Consider the following 17,975-nt stretch of genomic DNA (forward strand, 5'->3'; position numbering starts at 1 on the left):
ACCCCTTTCCCTGCCCCTCAAACCAGCTGGGCGGAATCAAATCCAGGAGGTTTTTTTGTTGTTGTGTTTTTTGTTTTTTTTTTTTTCCCCCCTCTTCTCTTGAATTCAGGTGACTGTGTCTATAAAATAGTGTTCTAGGTTTTCTCAAGGGAGAGGCAGGGGTGAAGATGGAGGCATTGGAGGGTTTCTGGAGTTCTTCCCCAGGCATGCTGGTGGAGAGAAGTGTGCTCGGGATTCTCAGGAACCCCCAAGTTCTGGGAACAGGAATGCACCAAGCAGGATTTTCTGTCTTGTTGTGGACTATTTTTGTTTGTTTGGGTTTTTTTTCTGGCCCTTCGCCATGTGCCTGTGTCCCCAGGTCTGTCCCAACCTGTCCCCCACCCACAGTGAGTCATTTAGGATCCTTAGCTGGCTTGTATCATATGGACCACATTAAAGGCATCCTTTAGGAAAACAGACCTAACTGTGCATAGCCATTTTAACGGCCGATTCCTCAGTGTTTAACACACAATCTTAATTCTCCCTTAGTCCGATAACTTTAAGAGAGTCTCTTTATTTTTGCGGAATTTTTGGTTTTTTTGGTTGGTTGGGTTTTTTTCTCACTTCTGTAACATTTCATCCACGTTTGACTTCTTGTTTTTATCTTCTGAATAACCTCTGTGCTTATGGCACCCACTAAACCACCACATGGCAATGTCAAACCCCTGGCTCGGCCTGGCAGCGGGCAGGAGGGAGAGGTAGGTCGCATCTAAACATGTTGCCGCTTCATTGCTGTAAACAGTGTACTACGTACACTTGATTTAAACTAGTGTTTTGTTTGCTATTAAGTCAAATAAAGGCCTTTATAAAGAAGATCAGGTGTGGAGAAGGATTGCTGGGGCTGGGAGAGGTGCCTGAGGAACTCGGGGAACGGTCGGAGGACTAACAGGGATGGAAATAAACCTCATGGGGTGGCTGTAAAGGGCTTTTCTGGTGAGAGTGGGTGGGGATGGGGGTTCAGCTGGATGCCCCTTCCAGCTGCGTGCTGCTGCCTGTACCTTTTTTTTTTTTTTAAGCAGTGGGAGTGTGTTTTGGGGGGGAGCAAAGCAGAGAGATTGGTGTGCTGACTTCTGCCCCATACGCAGCCATGAGCCATCTCCCTGCAACCTGCCGGGCTCATTCCTAGAAAAGCAGCTTGTGCTCTGCTGTTGCATCCTCTGGCCCCCCTCTCCCTGCTCAGCTGGCCTCCATTTAAAGCATGAAGACCTGCTCATCTTGTACTTTTGAGGGCTGGGCTGGGATTTAAGAGTTGCTAAATGGCTCTTGGCCATGTTGGGTGGTGACAACAAAAGGGAAAACGCTTTAACTGCAGCTAGATCTGGTTAAGTGTTTTCTTTGCTGGGTTTCTCTCATTGCTTTTCCCTGTTATTCAGTGTTTCAGGGTGAGATTTGGGGGTGCTGGGGGGGCTGCACACCTCCTAGGGTTATTTGGGATCGTGCCAGGTTTCTGCTCCTAATTCCCCCTTCAGCTCAGCCCTGAAGTGCCTGAAATCAGGGATTTCTCCCCTCTGGGGCAGAATTTAAGCCTATCTCTTTGCCGGGAGTCTTGCTGGGCCCTGAGGAGATACGGCTCTGCTGGGCAGGACCCTGCAAGAGCAGGGAGAGGTGTAGGGCTGAAGGGAACTTGGAGCCCTTTGGGGGATCCAGGGGCCATGCGTGTCTTCCCCCCTCCTTCCCCTCCATCCCTTTATATTTCCTGGCCCTGGCTGGTGTCACTCCAGAGGGGTTTGGTGTTTTTTCTGGGAATGGGAAGTGTTTCTACTGGAGCATCCCCAAGGCCAGGGCGCATCAGGGATGCAGGCAGAGCACAGCAGTGGGTACCACATGCTTGAGCATCTCCGCAGGGCTGAGCTTTATTGGTGGAGCTGCTTGTTTCAGCCCAGTTGATTTCCCTTTTCCACAACCACCCCCAAGTCCTTTGGGTCAAACCTTGGGGGGCTCCTTTGCCCCGACGCTGGACCCCCGACCTCACCTGGCTGTATCCGTGTGCCAGCACAATCCAGCCCCCACGGAGGCATTGCCCTCCGCAAGGATGGAGCTGAGGCAGAGGGGGTGGCAGAGTCCCGAGCCCCTGGTTGTCCCCAAAGATGAGAAAGGGATGCGTCCCCTCTCGATGGTGCTGGGCTCGAGGGGCCACCACCTGCCCTCACTGCTCCTCCTTCTCCTCCTCCTCCTCGGGGAGCTTCTTGCGGGTGAAGAAGCCCAGCTGGGGCAAGAGGGAGAGGATGGATGGGAGGAAGGGGAGTGGGCAGAGTCCCCCTGTCCCCCCCCTTCCCCCTCCCCAAAGCTGAGCCCAACCCCGCTCTCACCTTCCACAGGCAGAAGATGATCAGTGCCAGGAGGAGCAGCCCCCCCAGGATGCTGCCCACCAGGATCCAGAGGGAGATGGGCACCCGTTTCCCCTGGATGATTTCAAGCACCATCTGCGGAAAAAGAAAGGAGGAAACAGGGATGGGGGGTGTCTACAGTCCTGTGCCCCAGGTTTGGGGGGCAGCAAGGGTCTGGGGGGGCTCCTACCTCCCTCTGATGTGCCCCCTCCTCCAGCAGCAGCACGCTGCTCTCTGGGACCCCCAGCCAGATCGTGCTGATGACTTTCACACTCCTGAATTTAGCCTGGGCATGGGGAAAGGTGGAGAGGTGGGGCATCAAGCTGCGTTTCCCACCCTGGGCTCTTCACTCTGTCCCCGGCCAGGGCGTGGGGGGAGTGTCACCCTTCCTCATTGCCCCCTCCCCTCCTCACCCCACGGAAGAAGTCGTTGTGGATGGTGCGGAGGATGTGGATAGAGACCTCCCCACCACGGTCCAGCCGTCCCAGGCGGCAGCTCAGCTCCTGGCACCAGGCGTTGCTGCAGTCCTATGGGGAAAAAAATGTTGAGTGATGTGGCAGGGCACACCCCCCCCAGCCACCCCCAAACCCCAGCTTGGGCAGGGGGGTAATCACAGTGATGCTCACCAGCCTGTCCACATGCAGGAGGTCTTCGGGGTGCACGGGGACCACCGTGGCCGTTCCCCACTGCCGTGGCTCCTCAGGGGGGGTCCGCAGCATGCAGGTAGCCTGGGTGGGGGGAGAGGAGCTGGGCTTAGCACCGGGAGGGTGCAGGGACCCCACAGAACCCCCAGCTCAGGTGATGGACTCACATTGTCGGCCAGGACACGCGTGACTGAGAGGAAGGTGGTATGGCGGTAGCCCAGGGCTGGTAGGGCCATGTGGAGGGTGACGTTTCGGACCAGGTAGCACCCAAAATTCTGCACCTGGGGGGAGAGCTGGGTGAGCCAGGACCCCCCAGGACCCCCCACCCCCCATATGTCCTCACCTTCACCGTGGTCTTGAATTCAGGGCCGGGGCCATGGGGGAAGGTGCCAAGTGGGTGAACCTCGTACCGGTGCAGGTTGGCATCGCTGCCAGGATGAGAGCGCAGTCGGATCCTGACTCTCTGCTGCCTCCATCCCCAGCACCACGCAGCCGCCCCGCAGCTCTGCCCTGCTCCCCCCCCCAGCCCTACCTGGAGAGGAAGAGGTCGGGCTCGTAGCGGATGGGGGCAGAAAGCTGGACCACGTTGTCCTCCAGTGTCGCCTCCGTGCTGTCACTGGAGGGGGAAGATGCAGCTGTGGGGAGCTCAGGAGGACCCTGAGACCCCCCCATACCCACCGCCTCGGCCAACCTATGGGGTACAGCCCCCCCCTCCTGCCCCAGCCCTGCTCCTACCTGCTGGCCTCGAGGGTGACCTCAGCTCGATCAAGGAGGATGGAGCAGCTGAACTCCAGCTCCAGGGTGAAGGAGACCTGGGGGAAAGTGGGGCCGTCAGCGAGGTGGGATGGGTGCATAGCGTCCCGGGGGGTGGCCCAGGGGGTGTCCCGGTCGCCTACCTTGGCCAGTGAGCGGAAGACAGGGTAGCCAACACTGCAGAGCCGGCGGTGACCCGGCAGTGCCGTGCACTCCAGCTTCACCGGGCTGGTGTCCTGCGGAGAGGGGGACATCACCTACAGCCAAACGGGGACGGGAGCACAGGGGGCTGGAACTGGGGGGCTCAGGATGAGCACAGGAGTGAGGGGGCTACACGGACCCCACCTGGGATCAGTTGGGGGACCCAATGGACTCCCACCTGGGATGGGTTCGGGATAAGAATGGGCTGGAGGGTCTATAAAAGACTGGAGAGACCCCAATCTTTGTCCTGGGATGGGCCGGAGGGTCTGTATAGGGCTAGAAGGACTATGATGTCTTGGATGGACTGGGGGGGCCATATAGGTCTGGGGGATCCCCCCATGGCCCCGTACTTGGAGCGCAAGGCTGGAGAAGTGGAGGTTGTTGGAGAAGCGGAGGAGCAGGCTGGCGTTGTAGGCGTTCTCCTTCTTGTTCTCCAGGACCACGTCCACCACCACCTTCCTCCTGCCCTTGCGCAGGACATGGGGGCTCTGCCTGCAGCAGCGAGGGAGGTTACAGCCCCAGGGGCTCCCAGGACATGGCTCAGCCCTGGGGACACCTTAGGGACACCCCATACCTGGAGCCCACGATGTCCATGGTGGCCCTGAGCACCAGGTCCGTGACACACTCGTCATCCTCCCCGCAGTCCTTGAAGAAGGGGATCTGGAAGGAGCCAGGTGTGATCCTGGTGCTGGAAGCACCAGGGTTGATCCTGGATCCGGCCACCCCCTCCAGTACCCACCAGTTTCCGGATGGTGGTGGGGGACCTCTCATCCAGCACTGGCCCAGTGGATTCGGCCATGGCCAACCTCACCGTGAAGCTGAGGGGTCGCAGATAGTCTGTGGTGTCCTGGGGAGGGTGGAGGGGTCCCTGTTAGCCCCTTATGCTCCTGGGGGAGCTGAAAAAAGGCACTGGTGTCCCAGGGAGGGGTCCCACCGTGGCTCACCAGGACATGGAAGGGGAAGCGGAGGCAGCTCTGCCTCCCCAGGGAGAGCTCAAGGCGGCGCTGCAGCAGCCGCCGGGCACCGGAGTTGAAGGCAGCCCGGGCTCCTGGTGTCCTCTCCTCCAGGGACACGTTGTACCGGAGCTCTGTGTGGGGATGAGGATGGGGTTCAGTGCTTGGGGACACCCTCGGGGCTGGGAACACCCTGGGGATGCTCTGGGGACACTCCAGGGATGCTCCTGGAGAAGCCCAGGGGACACCCTGGGCATGCTGTGGGGATGCTCCGGGGTTGGCGCCTGGCACATCCCCCCAGTCCCCAGCGCTCACCGATCTCCCTGTCCTGCTGGCCCCGGGCACGGGTCCCGGCACGGAAGCAGACCCTGGCCCGGAGGCAGACAGCTCCGGTGCCGCCACGTTGGCAGTTCTTCTGGATGACGTTGATGGCCGGTGGCTCCACGGTCAGCGATGTGTTGATCTGGACAATCTGGCGGGAGCTGGCAGCGAGGGGACAGTGTCACACCCCAGGGAGGGTCAGCACTGTCCCCCGAATCCCACCAGGATACTCATGGGGACTGTGACATCCATCCCTGCCCCATCCCCAGGCTCTCCTCCTCCTATTGCAAGGGGAAACTGAGGCACAGGGGAGCCCAGGAGATGCCTGGAAGTGTCCCGCCAGGCAGGACTGAGCCGAGCGGCCCTGCAGAGCGCGGTGGCCCAGAGCTGTCCCCTCCACACGTCCCTGTCCCCAGGACTCACCGCAGCAGCACAGCCACCCCCTGCGCCCCCACGGCCAGGTCCACCAGCCCATCCCCATCCAGGTCCAGCTGCCCGTCCACGCTGCGCCCAAAATAGCTGAGGGTTGGACCCAGCGCCGCCGCCTCGATGCGCTGGGGAGGTGAGAGCAGGCCGAGCAGTGGCTTCATTGCTGGCTTGTATAAGGTTGTGCTCAACCTAATGGAGCCCCCACCCAGATGGCAGCGAGAGCCCCCAGCCCCATCTCACCTGCTTGTAATTGGGCAGGAGGGTGCCCGGGGCACCGTGGTAGACATAGACAGCACCACGGTGCCCATCCTCCAGCGGAGCCCCCACCACCACGTCATTGAAGCCATCATGGTTGAGGTCCGGCACGGCAGCCAGGGCGTAGCCGAACCGAGAGTCCTGCGGCTTCTTGTCGGCGTGCAGGGTGCCGGCAGGGGCCAGCAGCCTCTGAAGGGGCACAAGGCAGCCCTCTGTACCCCACGGTGCCAGGTCCGGCCCCGTGTGCTCCATATGTGAGGCTCGGGAGGTGGAGGGAGGAGTGCAGGGGGATCCCCTGGGCTGTGTGTCCTCCCCGGCCCTGCTGCATCTCCCCGACCCTGCTGTGACCCCCCCCAAACCCTGCTGTGTCCCTCCAGTCCTGCCAAGTCCCCCCAAATCCCACCGCATCCCCCTGACCCTGCTGCATCCACCTGACCTTACATTGTTCCCCCAACCCTGCTGTGTCCCCCCCAATCCCATTGCATCCCCCAGCCCCACTGTGCATCCCAATCCCCCTGCACCCGCTGTGATGCCCCTGCATCCCCCCCCAACCCCTCACCTGCCCCACTCTGTAGAGGTACACCCGCCCCGTCTCCCTGCTCTGGGCACCCAGGTACATGGGAGCTGCCACCAGCAGCACGTCAGTGACCCCGTCACCATCCACATCCAGGGCGCACACCTCGCTGCCGAAGTAGGAGCCGATCTGTGGGTCGCAGCAGGGTCGTGTGAGGCTGGGGGCTGCCGGCAGCCCCTTCCCATGGCTGCCCGCCCTCTCCCCCCGCCAGCAGCACCTACCTGCTCCCCTGTCAGTGCCTGGGCCACTGTCATGGTCCCCGTGGTGCCCATCTCGAAGAGGATCACCTTGCCCTTGTGCTGGAAGCGAGGGGCTCCGGCCACGTACAGGCGCTGCCCGCCGGGCAACCGCAGCGAGGAGATGGCATACCCTGAGGTGGGAGACCCTGGGCGTCAGCAGCAGGGAAAAGCCCTTGTGCTGGTGGGGCCGTTCCTCGGCCACCCGGTGTCCCCAGGGTATTGAGAATCCCTGGGGCACCCACCATCCCTGGGGCACCCACCATCCCCTGTTTCCCCGCCATGCCTAGGACACTGAGCATCCCATTTGCTCCACATCCCCAGGGTGCTCAGTATCCTCAGTCCCCCCTGAATCCCCAGGGCACCAAGCATCCTTCGGGTGCTGAGTATCCCTGGTTTGCCCTGCATCCCCAGGGCACTAAGCATCCCTGGTTTGCCTGGCATCCCTGGGGCACTGAGCATCCCTGGGGTACCGAGCATTCCCAGCGTACCAAGCATCCTTCGGGTGCTGAGTATCCCTGGTTTGCCCACAATTCCTGGGGCACTGAGCATCCTCAGGGCCCTGAGCATCCCAGGGGTACCCAGCATCCTTGGGACATCGAGCATCCCTCAGTTGCTGATGATCGCCCATTTGCCCCACATCTCTGGGACACGGAGCATCCCCAGTTCACCCCACATCCCTCGGGACATCCCCCCCATACCCAAATAAGCCGCATGATTCTTCAGCTCCAGTGGGAACTCCTTCTCGAAGGCTTTCCGGGGTGGGATGATGCGGCCGCGCCGGCTCTCCTCCAGCACAGCCCCGTCCCAGTCGTAGGCTCCCACTGTGCCGAAGAGGATCCCGTCCTGGCAGGGAAGCGAAGGAGAGGGTTACGCGATGCTTCAGGAGGATGGGAGCTTTGGGGGGAAGCACGTGTCATGCCTCGAGGACATCACGTGCATGGCGATGCCTCACTGTCCCCAAACCCTCCCCAAAAATGCCATCTGGGACACTCAGTGCCCAGCATGACGGGGATGCACAAGCCCAGGATGGGCTGAGGATTATTTTCCACTTCTGCAAAGCCCCCAGGGCAGGCGGTTGCTGCCCTCCCCCTCCCTCCAGCCCTTCCCCGGGCTGGATCCTGCCCGTTCCAGCAGCCTCACCTCCAGGAGATGGAGGGAGAAGCCGATCTGGGACATCTCCAGCTCGAAGGAGCTCTCGTTGTACCCGTGGGTGCCTGGGGTAGGGGAAGGAGATGGTATTCCTCCAGATGTGGTTCCAGCTGTTTTTTTCTGCAGCCCTCCCCGGGCTCCAGGCCCAGATCTGGCCCCACATCACCTTCCAGGCTGAAGATGCGGTCGCCCAAGGCGTCCACAATGTCGTTGAGGGCGGCCTCGTCAGTGACGTTGAAGAAATACTTCTCGTCCGGGTCGCTGGCAATGTACTTGATCTCACGGATGAAATCCTCAGGGTCCTGCTGCCGGCGGAGGTAGTGCCCCAGCACCTGGGGAGAGGGGGGTCCAGCATCGGCTGGAGGCCAGATCCTGACCCCAACGCAGGCAGGATGGGGGTCCCCCACCCCAGCATGGCATAAAGGGGGAATGGGGAAACCAAGGCACGGTGCCTGCTCCTGACCGGCAGGCAGGGAGGTGGCCGGGGCGCTCACCGCGATGGCATAGCGGGTGACATTGCGCTTCTCACATTCCGCCAGTGCCTCGGGCAGCTCCTCGCCATCGTGGGACTCCCCATCTGTCACCACAATCATCAGCCGGGTGGCATCTGCCCGCCCGCCCCGCTCGGGGCTGAAGGCTTCGGTGCTGCCAGAAAGGATGGGTGCTGTGAAGCCGATCCCGATCCCAATCCCGACCCTGGTCCTGACCCCGATCCCAACCCCAATCCTGATCCTGCTCCCCATGCTGACCCTGATCCCAACTCCAGTCTTGACCCTGACCTCAATCCTGACCCTGATCCTGATCCCAATCTCGACCCCAACACCCATCCCGACCCTGATGCTGATCCAAATCCCAATCCCAACCCCAACCCCAGTCTTGATCCCAGTCCTGACCCCGATCCCGATCCCAGTCCTGATCCCGCTCCCAATGCTGACCCCAATCCCAATCCTGACCCCGATCCTGACCCCAATCCCAACCCCAACCTCAATCCTGACCCTGATGCTGATCCAAATCTTGATCCCAACCCCAACCCATCTTGATCCCAATCCTGACCCCTATCCCAGTCCTGATCCCACTCCTGACCCTGATCCCGACCCCAACCTTGACCCTGACCTCAATCCCGGCCCCAACCCTGATCTTGATCCTGATCCAAATCCTCATCCCAACCCCAACCCCGACCCCGATCCCAATCCCGACCCTGATCCCACTCCCGATGCTGGTGCACACCAAGCCTGGTGGATGGCGAAGGCCGTGCGTGTCTCCCGCCCCTCCTGCCGGCTGATGTTCTTGGCCGCCTCCACCACCTCCTCTGCTGTCTGGTACTGCCCCAGCACCCACTCATGCACCGCCCGCTCCCCGTACTGCAGCACCCCCACCTGCCACAGAGACGGGGTGCTCAGCGCGTGGGCTCAGACCCCCACCACCCCAAAATGTCCCCCCCAAAATGTGCAGCGTGCCCCCCCCCCCCGCAACACAGCCCCAGCTGGCAAAGTGCACCCTTGACCACCCTGAAAGCAACCCCAGCTGGCATCGTCCCAGGGGTGGCATCAACGCGGGGATGATGGCATCACCGTGGGGACAATCGCATCACCCTAGGGGCGATGGCATGGCTTAGGGACAACAGCATCACCCCAGAGATGGCATTGCCCCAAGGGTGGCATCGCCCCAGGGATGACGGCATTGCCCTAGGAGTGACATCACCCCAGGGGTGGCACTGCCACAGGGATGACAACATCATCCTGGGGACAATGGCATCGCCCTGGGGATACTGGCATCATCCCAGGGACAGTGGTATCACCCCAGGGGTAGCATTACCCCAAGGCTGGCATCACCCCAGGGAAGACAGCATTGCCCTGGGGACAACAGCACTGCTCTGGGCACAATGGCATCACCCCAAAGGTGGCATTGCCACAGGGACAACACCATTACGCTGGGGACAATGGCATCCCCCCAGGGATGACGGCATTGCCCTGTGTATGATGGCAGTACCCAGGGGATGGCATTGCCCCGGGGACAATGACATTACCCTGGGCATGACATTGCCCCGGGGACACCGGCACAGCCCTAGGGATGCTGGCACAGTCCTGGGGACGCTGGCGCAGCCCTGGGGATGCCACCTCACCTGGATCTGTCCAGGCCCGATGAAGAACTTGCTGAGGATGTTGCTGAGGAAGTTCTGCACCTCGTACCAGGGGTAGATGCTGTTGGAGCCGTCCAGGACAATGACGATGTCCATGTAGGTGGAACAGCCTGCCAAAGGAGGGACGCAGCTGACACCGGCACGGCGTGGCGACGTCCCAGCATGGGGCTCCGCACACCGCAGCCATCCCCCCACTCACGCTGTGCCGTAGGGGCAATGGTCCCCACCGGCCGGAGGTCACCGTCCAGCCGGGCGCAGATGCCGGTGCTGAAGACAGAGGTGCCGCATGCCTGGGACCAAAGCGGGGCGCAAGCCTGGCCGGGGGGGAAGGGGGTGACACGGGGACACAGAGCATGGGCTGGCACCCGGCCCCTGCACCCGGCCGTGCCTCAGTTTCTCTCTGGGGGAGGCTCCTCTCACCACAAAGCCGCCATCCTTGGAGTCCAGGAGGGTCATCCCAAAGTGCACGTTGTGGCCTGGGGTCGGGGAGAGCCACGGGGCTGCGGATCCTCGGCGCCAGGGAAAGAGATGCCAGGGGTCAGCAGCGGGGTGAGACCCCCCCCCCGCCAAACCCCGCTGGCGGTCTCACCGGGGTGAATGCCAGCCTGGAAAGGGCAAAGCCGGGTACAGAGATGGCCACCCATCCCCATGGGGCATGGTGGTACCGAGGTTGGCTTTGGTGCAGTTGGTGTTGGGGGGTCCCACGCGGCACTTGTAGACGTCACCTTGGCGGTCGCTGTCCCAAGGGGCCCCCACCAGCAGCCTGCGGGGACGTGGCAGCGTGAGGGGACACTGGCTGGGTCACCGGCAACACCCCGCTCCAGCTCGGCCGCAGCATTTCGGGGCACGGTGCCAAACCCTGCCCACCCCCGCCACCGGCATCGTGCCACGGTGCTTCCGCCACCAGACTGCCGGCGGTTTCCGTCTGTCTGTCTGGCTGGCTGGCTGTCCGTCCTCCCTTTGATCGGCATCCCAACCGCCAGCACAGCCGCTGGGGCCCCCCGGGTTTACTGACGGGACCCTTATTTTCATGTCCCCCCCCCGCTCCCAAGCTGTGTCAGGGCAAAGCACAATGAACCTTAAAATCCCATTTCTGCCCCCAGAAAACACCGAGGGGGCTTTGCTGCCCGGCTCCCTGCCTCAGTTTCCCCTCTTCAGGGCATCGCAAGCCACGCATCCCCCCCATCCCTTAGCCCTGCCCCACATATCCGCCCCATGGGTTGTGCTGGGGGGGGATGAAAGCCCCACGGGTGTCCCGTTGTCCCCCCCCACCCATGGGTGCCACTCACCACTTCTCCCCGCCGCCCACCCGCTGCAGCACCTTGTAGCCGAACTGGGCCTCGGCCGGTCCGTGGAAGAGCCGCGGGCGCCTCACATCGACATTGAACCCCACGCACAGACCTGGGGGGGCGTGGGCAGGATGGCGAGACCTGAGGGTGGGGGCACCCACGGACCCAGGCATCCTGAGGCCCCCCGCCACCGTACACCCATCTATAGGGACGGGACTGCTTCGGCGCAACCCCCAAACCACGACAGCCTCGGCACTGCGGGGGGGCATGCAAAGCACCCCCCCCCCCCCCCCATTTTTTCGGGTGCTGCTGGGAGCACCCGTCTCCCACCCAGTGAGGAATTAAAACGGGGGGGAGAGGACGGGGAGGACATGGGGATGGGTGCGACCTGCAACGGCCATGCCACAGCTGCCTCGTTTGCCAGCCACAACCCCGTAATTAGGCAGGGCGATGCCCCCCCACCCCAGCTCCCCCCTCGGCAGGTTTTGGGTGGGAGAATGAAGAGGCTGGCTGGGGAGTCGTGGCATGGCCCTGGCACCCATAGGTGCTTGGGGTGCCCATCGCTCTGCTGGGGTGAAACTGTGCGGGGAAAGGGGGGTAGCCGGGCCGGGGGGTAGTGGGTGTCTCGAGGAGGGGGGAAGAGGTCCTGAGTGTTGGGTGCTGAGCACCCCGTCTGTGGCTCCAAGCACCCCACAGGCAGCACCGAGCACCCCAAATGTAGCACCAAGCACCCTACATATAGCACCCAGCACCCCAAATACAGCACCAAGCACCGCACAGGCAGCACCGAGTACCCCACAATAGCACCCAGCACCCCAAATGCAGCATCAAGCACCCCGCATATAGCACCCAGCACCCCAAATGCAGCACCCAGCACCCCAGCAGGCTCTGGGGTGGACAGGGCAACTTGGGGGTTTCCATTTTGGGGGGCCCAAGGGGTTTGCGTTTGCCTCCAAACTTGAAAAGAGTCACAAAGTGCTGCACCCCCCCCCATCCCCTCTCCTCCTCTCCCAGCTCTGGATGGGGAAACCGAGGCACAGGGAGGCCAAGGGCCACTGCGCTGGCTGCATGCCTCAGTTTCTCCACCGGCAAGGCACGGTGGGAGAGTGTGGACGTGCCCAGATGGGACGGAGATCGGCTGGGGGCCCAGCCACCAACCTCTCCCTTGGCGGGGGGGGGGGGAAGCTTTTTTGTCTTTTTTTCCCCCAAAAAAGTAGATTTTCCATTGAAGGTTTTTTTTTTTAGTTCCTCTTAGCGGGGTTTGGCTTCCTTCCATGCTGGCACCGACCCCTTCCTGGCCCCATCCCCAAACCCAGGGGAGGTTTTGGGATCCCCCCTCCAGCAGGAAAAAGTAAAAAATATATTGAGGAGGTGGGATCAGGACCAAAACCAGGTGCTTTTCCTGCAAAACCCCCCTGACCAGCTCAGCGGAGGCATCTCCACATCGCTGAGCTCTGGGTTAATGGGTACCCAGCTCAGCACCAGCCCCCCCCAACCCCCCAGCATCCCCAAACGCCTCCGATTCACACATCCTTCCCCCCCCAAAAAAAACCTTTTTTCCCAAATCTGGATGGATTTTTGGGGGACATTACCTGGGAGCAGGAGCAGCACGGGAAGAAGCCATCGGCACCTACCACCCTCCATCGCCCCACCGTCGCTGGAGCCGCCAGCATGGGCTGTGAGCAGCTCAAAGGTTACTCTGTCTCCATACAGGATATTTTTTTTTTCCTCTTTTTTTTTTTTTTTAAATATTTTTTTTTCCTCCTCCTTCATCTTCAATTGGCTGCTAAAAATAAACAGCTGGAGTGGGGTTTTTTTGGTTTTTTTTGAGGGACGGAGTTAGGAAAAAAAGGCAAAGTGGAGAAAAACATGGAAAAAAAAAAAAAGAGGAGAGGGAAGAAGGGGGCAGGGACGTGCAGGGTTTTGGGGGACAATGGCATGCTCAGGGTGCTCCTGAAGGGGTTTTCCCCCTTCTCCTGGCAAAGCAGTCCCTGCATGGGGTGGGAAGCATGTCCCATGGTGTCCCCAACCCCAGGAAGGCTTGAACCCCACAGCTGTGGCCGGGACACCCGGCTCTTCTCCCCGGGGACCTTGACTTCAGGCTGGGGGCGTAGGGATAGGGAGTTTTGGGGTGCCCGCTGCTATCCTTGGTTCTCGGTGGATTTAGGGTCACCACGTCCTCCGGGTGACAGTGCCACCTCCTGGACACTGTCCCCATCTCCCATCCCTTGGAGAAGGCTGAGGAGACGGGGTGACCTTGGTGAGGATCCCCCCCCAACCAAACACCAGCTCGTCGAGACGCCCCTGGCAGGGGAAACCGAGGCAGGTGGGATGCCCAGCATGCAGTAGCACCCCAAGACCACCTTCCAGCTACTGAAGGACACAGGGCAAGAGAGGCCACTGCTACGTGGTGGCATCCACGGCTGTCTCTTCCTCGCCGACAGCAGGACCGAGCCCCCCAGGGCTGCCCAAGAGGCTACGAAGCTGAAGCCAGAAGAAGGGTCGTCTCCCGGGTTCATGGGGCCACTCCAGGTAGGTCTTGGTGCCCAACATCTTCCGGAGCCGGGAGAACCGCCGGGGCAAACCCTGAGCATCAATGGGTTCCTTCACCACCAAGATGACATCCTCACTGCCCAGCCCCACGGCACGTTGGTGGGCAAAGTAGAGCTCATAGTTGCACCACTCACTGTCGACAAAGCTGCGGGAGAGGACGAAGATGACCTTGGCGCTCCTCTCGATGTTCTCCACGATGTTATCGATGATCCAACGGCCCGGCGTGAAGTCCCGCTCGTGGATACAGAGCCTGTATGGTGGTGTGGTGCTCTCCAGCCGGTGCAGAAGCTCCTGGCGAACCCAGCCGGCATCGGCACAGCTGTAGGAGATGAAGGCGTGGTAGGAGCATCGCCGTGTGGCACCTGTCTGCCGTCTGCCATACTTGGCACGCACCAACTGGTATGTGGCTCGCAGGTACCAACCGGCATCCAGTTTCCAGCAGAGCACGGCACACGCCACCACTGCCACCGCCGTGCTGGCCACCGCCACGGCCACGAGCGCCGGCACATTGCATTCCAAGGGACGTGGGGCATAAGCGGCCACGGCCGTATCCAGCAGTGGTTCGGGATGGTAGCAGGTCCAGTTGTGGGGCCAGTCGGTCAAGGTGGGTCGTCCCCGTCGCCACGTCTCCTCCAAGAAGAGGTAGAGGTCACAGGTGCAGTGGTAGGGGTTGTTGCCAGCTGCCAGGCTAATGAGCCGCGGCATATTGATGAAAGAGCCATGGTTGATGACACCAAAGGAGTTTCCATCAATGGCCAGCACCTCCAAACGGGGGCATCTCCACTCAGAGGGGATGAACTTGATCTTATTGCCACTCAACCGCAGCTCCTGCAGCCAGGGGCTTCGGGTGAAGTAGTCCATGTCCAAGCGGTCAAGCTGTGAGTAGGAGAGGTCCAGGTACTCAAGGGTGGTGGGCAGGCACCCAAAGGTGCCTGCCGTCACCCGGTTGTGGTGGAGGGCCAGCCAACGCAAGGTAGGACTCCATTGGCACGTCTCCTGCAGGCTGCCCAAGCCATTGTGGCTGGCATCAAGGCGGGTGAGCCGGGGCCAGGTCCACGTCAAGGCGGCCACCACAGCCAGGCTCAGGAGCTGGTTGGTGGCCAAGACAAAGCTCTCCAGCTTGGGCATGACACCCTCATAGTGGCAGCGTTGGTTATAGATATAACTGTCTTCCAGGCGGTTGCTGGAGATGTCCAAGGCCTCCACATTACGCATCTCGCCCCAAGCATCGCAGGGGACATAGTTGAAGTTAACATTGATGATGGAGAGGGCGGCCACGCCACTGAACCAAGTGAAGGTCCAGTCGAAACGCAGGACATCAGGGTTGCTGATGTCTTGCAGCAAGAGGCGGTCGAGCCGTGGGGCGGGCGCCTCCATGCTGGAGCTGTTCTGCCACGGCGAGCGGGCGAAGTCAATGGCCACCAGTGCCAAGTCACGGACGTGGGAACGTTGGACGTTGAGCAGGGCCAAGCGGAGGAGGTTCTCGTTGAACTTGCCCCGGTAGAAGACCAACTTGGTGATCTGCAACTCAGCCAAGCCGTCAAAGGGATCGGCGTCACCAGTGTAGTAGGTGAACTCAAAGAGGTTACGGAAACGCAGGTAGTTGAGGGGTTTGCCCCGCAGGTCCCGCAACATCAGCGGCAGAGCCGCTGCGCTCTCGTCCAAGGCCATGTCGCACCACAGCTCCGTGGTGTTGAGCCACGAGAAAGCCCCGGCTTCGTACCGTCGCAGGCTGGAGGCCGACTTGATGGCGAACTTCTGCAGCGCCGTGTCCTTCAAGATGGCAAAGTCCCCCCGGGAGATGTCCTGCAGCAGCGGCCCACCCAGTGACAGCTCCCGCAGGTGCTGCAGCCTGCCAAAGATGCCATCCAATGCCACGCTGTGGTAGAGGTTGTTGGACATGTCCAGCCAACGGAGGTTGACCAACGGTTGCAACGCCAGTGCCGGGATGCGTTTGAGAGAGTTGTTGAAGAGCCGGAGGTGCTCCAAGAGGGGGTTGGAGAGGAAAGCATTCGGTGAAATGCGGGAGATGTTGTTGTAGCCCAAATCCAAGTGCCGTAGCTGGGTCATGCTGGCGAAGTCACCCGCCGTGATCTCCTGTAGCTTGTTATATGAGAGGTCGAGGCTGTGGAGGCCACTGGGGAGGCCACGGGGCACCCGCACCAGGTCCTGCCCCTTGCACAGCCCCGTCCGGTTGTCAGCGTCAATGCGGCACGGCTGCCACGCCGCATCCCCTGCCAGGGCCAACAGCACCAGGCACCAAACCCCCCGGGTGCCAGCAGCTGGGGGGCGCCGCATGGCCTCCGGCATGGCAGTGGGGTGGCTGGGGAGGTACTGCCAGTGGCAGGAGCAGGGACGGGGCTGGAAGGGGTATCCGGGCATCCCGGCGGAGCTGTCCTGAGGCAGGAAAGGGAGATCAGTGGTGCCATGTGGGGAGGACCCCGACCCCCCAGGAAGCTCCGGGATCAACCCCTGGGGAGGCATCGGAAGGGGGGGGTGGGAGGTGGCACCTGGATCTGGTAGGATGGGAACAGGTAAATCCTCCCTTGGGGGCTCAAGGACTGGATCCCAGGGGGATCAGGGACTGGATCTTGGTGGGGGTGGGGGCAGGGGGTGTTGGATCACAGGGGGATCAGATCCTGGGGATCAGGGAGTGGATTGGGGGGTGGGAGGTGTGGGACTGGATCCCACAGATCAGGAAATGGATCCTGGGGGTACTGGGGATGGGATCCCAGGGGGATCAGCAAATGGGGGGGGGGGGGAAATCAGGGACTGGATCCCAAGGGGATTGGATCCCAGAGCAGGGGGTCAGGGACCAAATTGCAGGGGTCTCCAACACCAGATCCAGGGCTCCTTGGGGACGAGATCCCAGAATGGAGCTCAGCGACCAGATCCCGTGGGATTTGGCACACCAGATTCCGCAGGCTGAGGGCCCAACCCAGTGCAAACACGCAACCCAACCCCTCCTCCTTCTCCTTCTCCTCCTCCTCCTCCTCCTCCTCCAAGCCTGGGCTGGGGCTGGGGGGGGCTCCAGCAAGCTGTCCCCCACCCCGGGTTTGCCTTTCTGCTGATTTTTAGGGTGGGTTTTATTTTCCAATTAAAAAAGATTAAAAAATTAAAGAATTTAAAAATTAGCTTTTTTGCACAGAGGCAAACTTGCGCTCCTCGGCTGTGGAGTGGTTGCAGCCAAGAGTTTTGGTATTTTTATGGGGGGGGGCGGGGGGAACAAACCAGGAAACTGGAGGAGAAAAACAGACGGGCGTCTGTCCTGCCCCAATGCCGATGGCAGAAGTAGCAAAGCCAGGCCAGGTATTGCCCCCTGGGGTCACAGTCCTGCCCGGGTTGTCTAGGGCTAGACCCCAGCCCAGGGAGGGGGACATGGGGGAGCCGCCCTGCTTCGTCCTAAAAATTGTCATCGTCATCCCCCGCCCCATGGTGCTCCCTTTGCTTTCAGGGAAAGGAGGAAAAACACCTGGAAATGCCCCAAAGTGGTGGTGGTTGGGTGAGGGAGCAGGTGGTGGGGGACCCGCGGGGGCTGGTGTGGTCCCTGCTGCCCCCCCCCAGGGTCCCTTCGTGTGAGCCCCTGTAGGAAACACCTGCGCCCCACAGCACTGCTGCACCCACGTGGGGAAACTGAGGCATGGGTGACCCTCGTCCTACCCCGCCAAAACCCTCCCAGCACCAAACTCTTCCTCATTCCCAACACCAGCCCAGCCCAAACGCAACCAGTCACCCCAAAACAACCCCATATTCCCCTCTCCTCGCCCCCCCCCCGGCCAGACCCCACTCACCCCACGTGGCACCTGGGATGCAGCGAGTTCAGCAGGTCTTAGCCGGGGCGGGAACGGCAACAGCCGCATCCAGGAACCGCCGGGGCAACGCCAAACTGGCCGGGGCGGCAGGCGGTGTTGCCGGGACGGGAGGAGGACAGGTTTTTGTCCCTGGCTGGGGGAAGCCCCCCCCCGCCAGCCCTGGCTGCACTTTGTCCCCGCGGAGGTTTGCAGCAAGGGGCTGTGCCGAGGGCCTGGCTGGCAGCGGGGCTCGGGTCCCCAAAGTCGCCCCGCACCCCAAAGTTATGTGACCTCACGTGCCATGGTCCAGCGCTCCCA

The 17,975-nt window shown here is 61.5% G+C and overlaps 2 protein-coding genes across 6 annotated transcripts; both read right to left on the reverse strand.

The window, feature by feature from the left end:
- Positions 1 to 765: 765 nt before the first annotated feature.
- On the reverse strand, positions 766 to 13,075 carry ITGA10 (integrin subunit alpha 10). 5 transcript variants are annotated; one of them, XM_075040768.1, is made up of 30 exons: positions 12,906 to 13,075; positions 11,314 to 11,425; positions 10,690 to 10,787; positions 10,445 to 10,533; positions 10,224 to 10,338; positions 10,007 to 10,134; positions 9,112 to 9,260; positions 8,379 to 8,529; positions 8,051 to 8,216; positions 7,876 to 7,949; positions 7,434 to 7,578; positions 6,718 to 6,866; positions 6,482 to 6,625; positions 5,908 to 6,111; positions 5,662 to 5,792; positions 5,233 to 5,399; positions 4,909 to 5,051; positions 4,704 to 4,811; positions 4,539 to 4,624; positions 4,315 to 4,456; positions 3,907 to 3,999; positions 3,746 to 3,822; positions 3,543 to 3,626; positions 3,354 to 3,438; positions 3,178 to 3,291; positions 2,993 to 3,094; positions 2,780 to 2,893; positions 2,557 to 2,652; positions 2,349 to 2,462; positions 766 to 2,245 (listed from the first exon to the last, which is right to left on the reverse strand). In XM_075040768.1, the coding sequence occupies exons 1-30, from the start codon at positions 12,955 to 12,957 to the stop codon at positions 2,186 to 2,188; spliced, it is 3,492 nt and encodes a 1,163-aa protein (XP_074896869.1). In that variant the 5' UTR covers positions 12,958 to 13,075; the 3' UTR covers positions 766 to 2,185. The 5 variants fall into 5 exon arrangements, with proteins under 5 accessions (XP_074896869.1, XP_074896870.1, XP_074896871.1 ...); XM_075040769.1 differs by having other exon boundaries at positions 11,346 to 11,425; positions 12,906 to 12,958; XM_075040770.1 differs by lacking the exon at positions 10,224 to 10,338 and having other exon boundaries at positions 11,346 to 11,425; positions 12,906 to 12,958.
- A 49-nt stretch (positions 13,076 to 13,124) lies between these two features.
- On the reverse strand, positions 13,125 to 17,726 carry LOC142036957 (toll-like receptor 2). The gene is made up of 2 exons (XM_075040773.1): positions 17,658 to 17,726; positions 13,125 to 16,263 (listed from the first exon to the last, which is right to left on the reverse strand). Exons 1-2 carry the CDS (start codon positions 17,724 to 17,726, stop codon positions 13,717 to 13,719), a joined length of 2,616 nt encoding a protein of 871 aa, XP_074896874.1. The 3' UTR covers positions 13,125 to 13,716.
- Positions 17,727 to 17,975: the final 249 nt, after the last annotated feature.

Source organism: Buteo buteo, chromosome 11, assembly GCF_964188355.1.
Source record: "Buteo buteo chromosome 11, bButBut1.hap1.1, whole genome shotgun sequence".
NCBI lineage: Eukaryota > Metazoa > Chordata > Aves > Accipitriformes > Accipitridae > Buteo > Buteo buteo.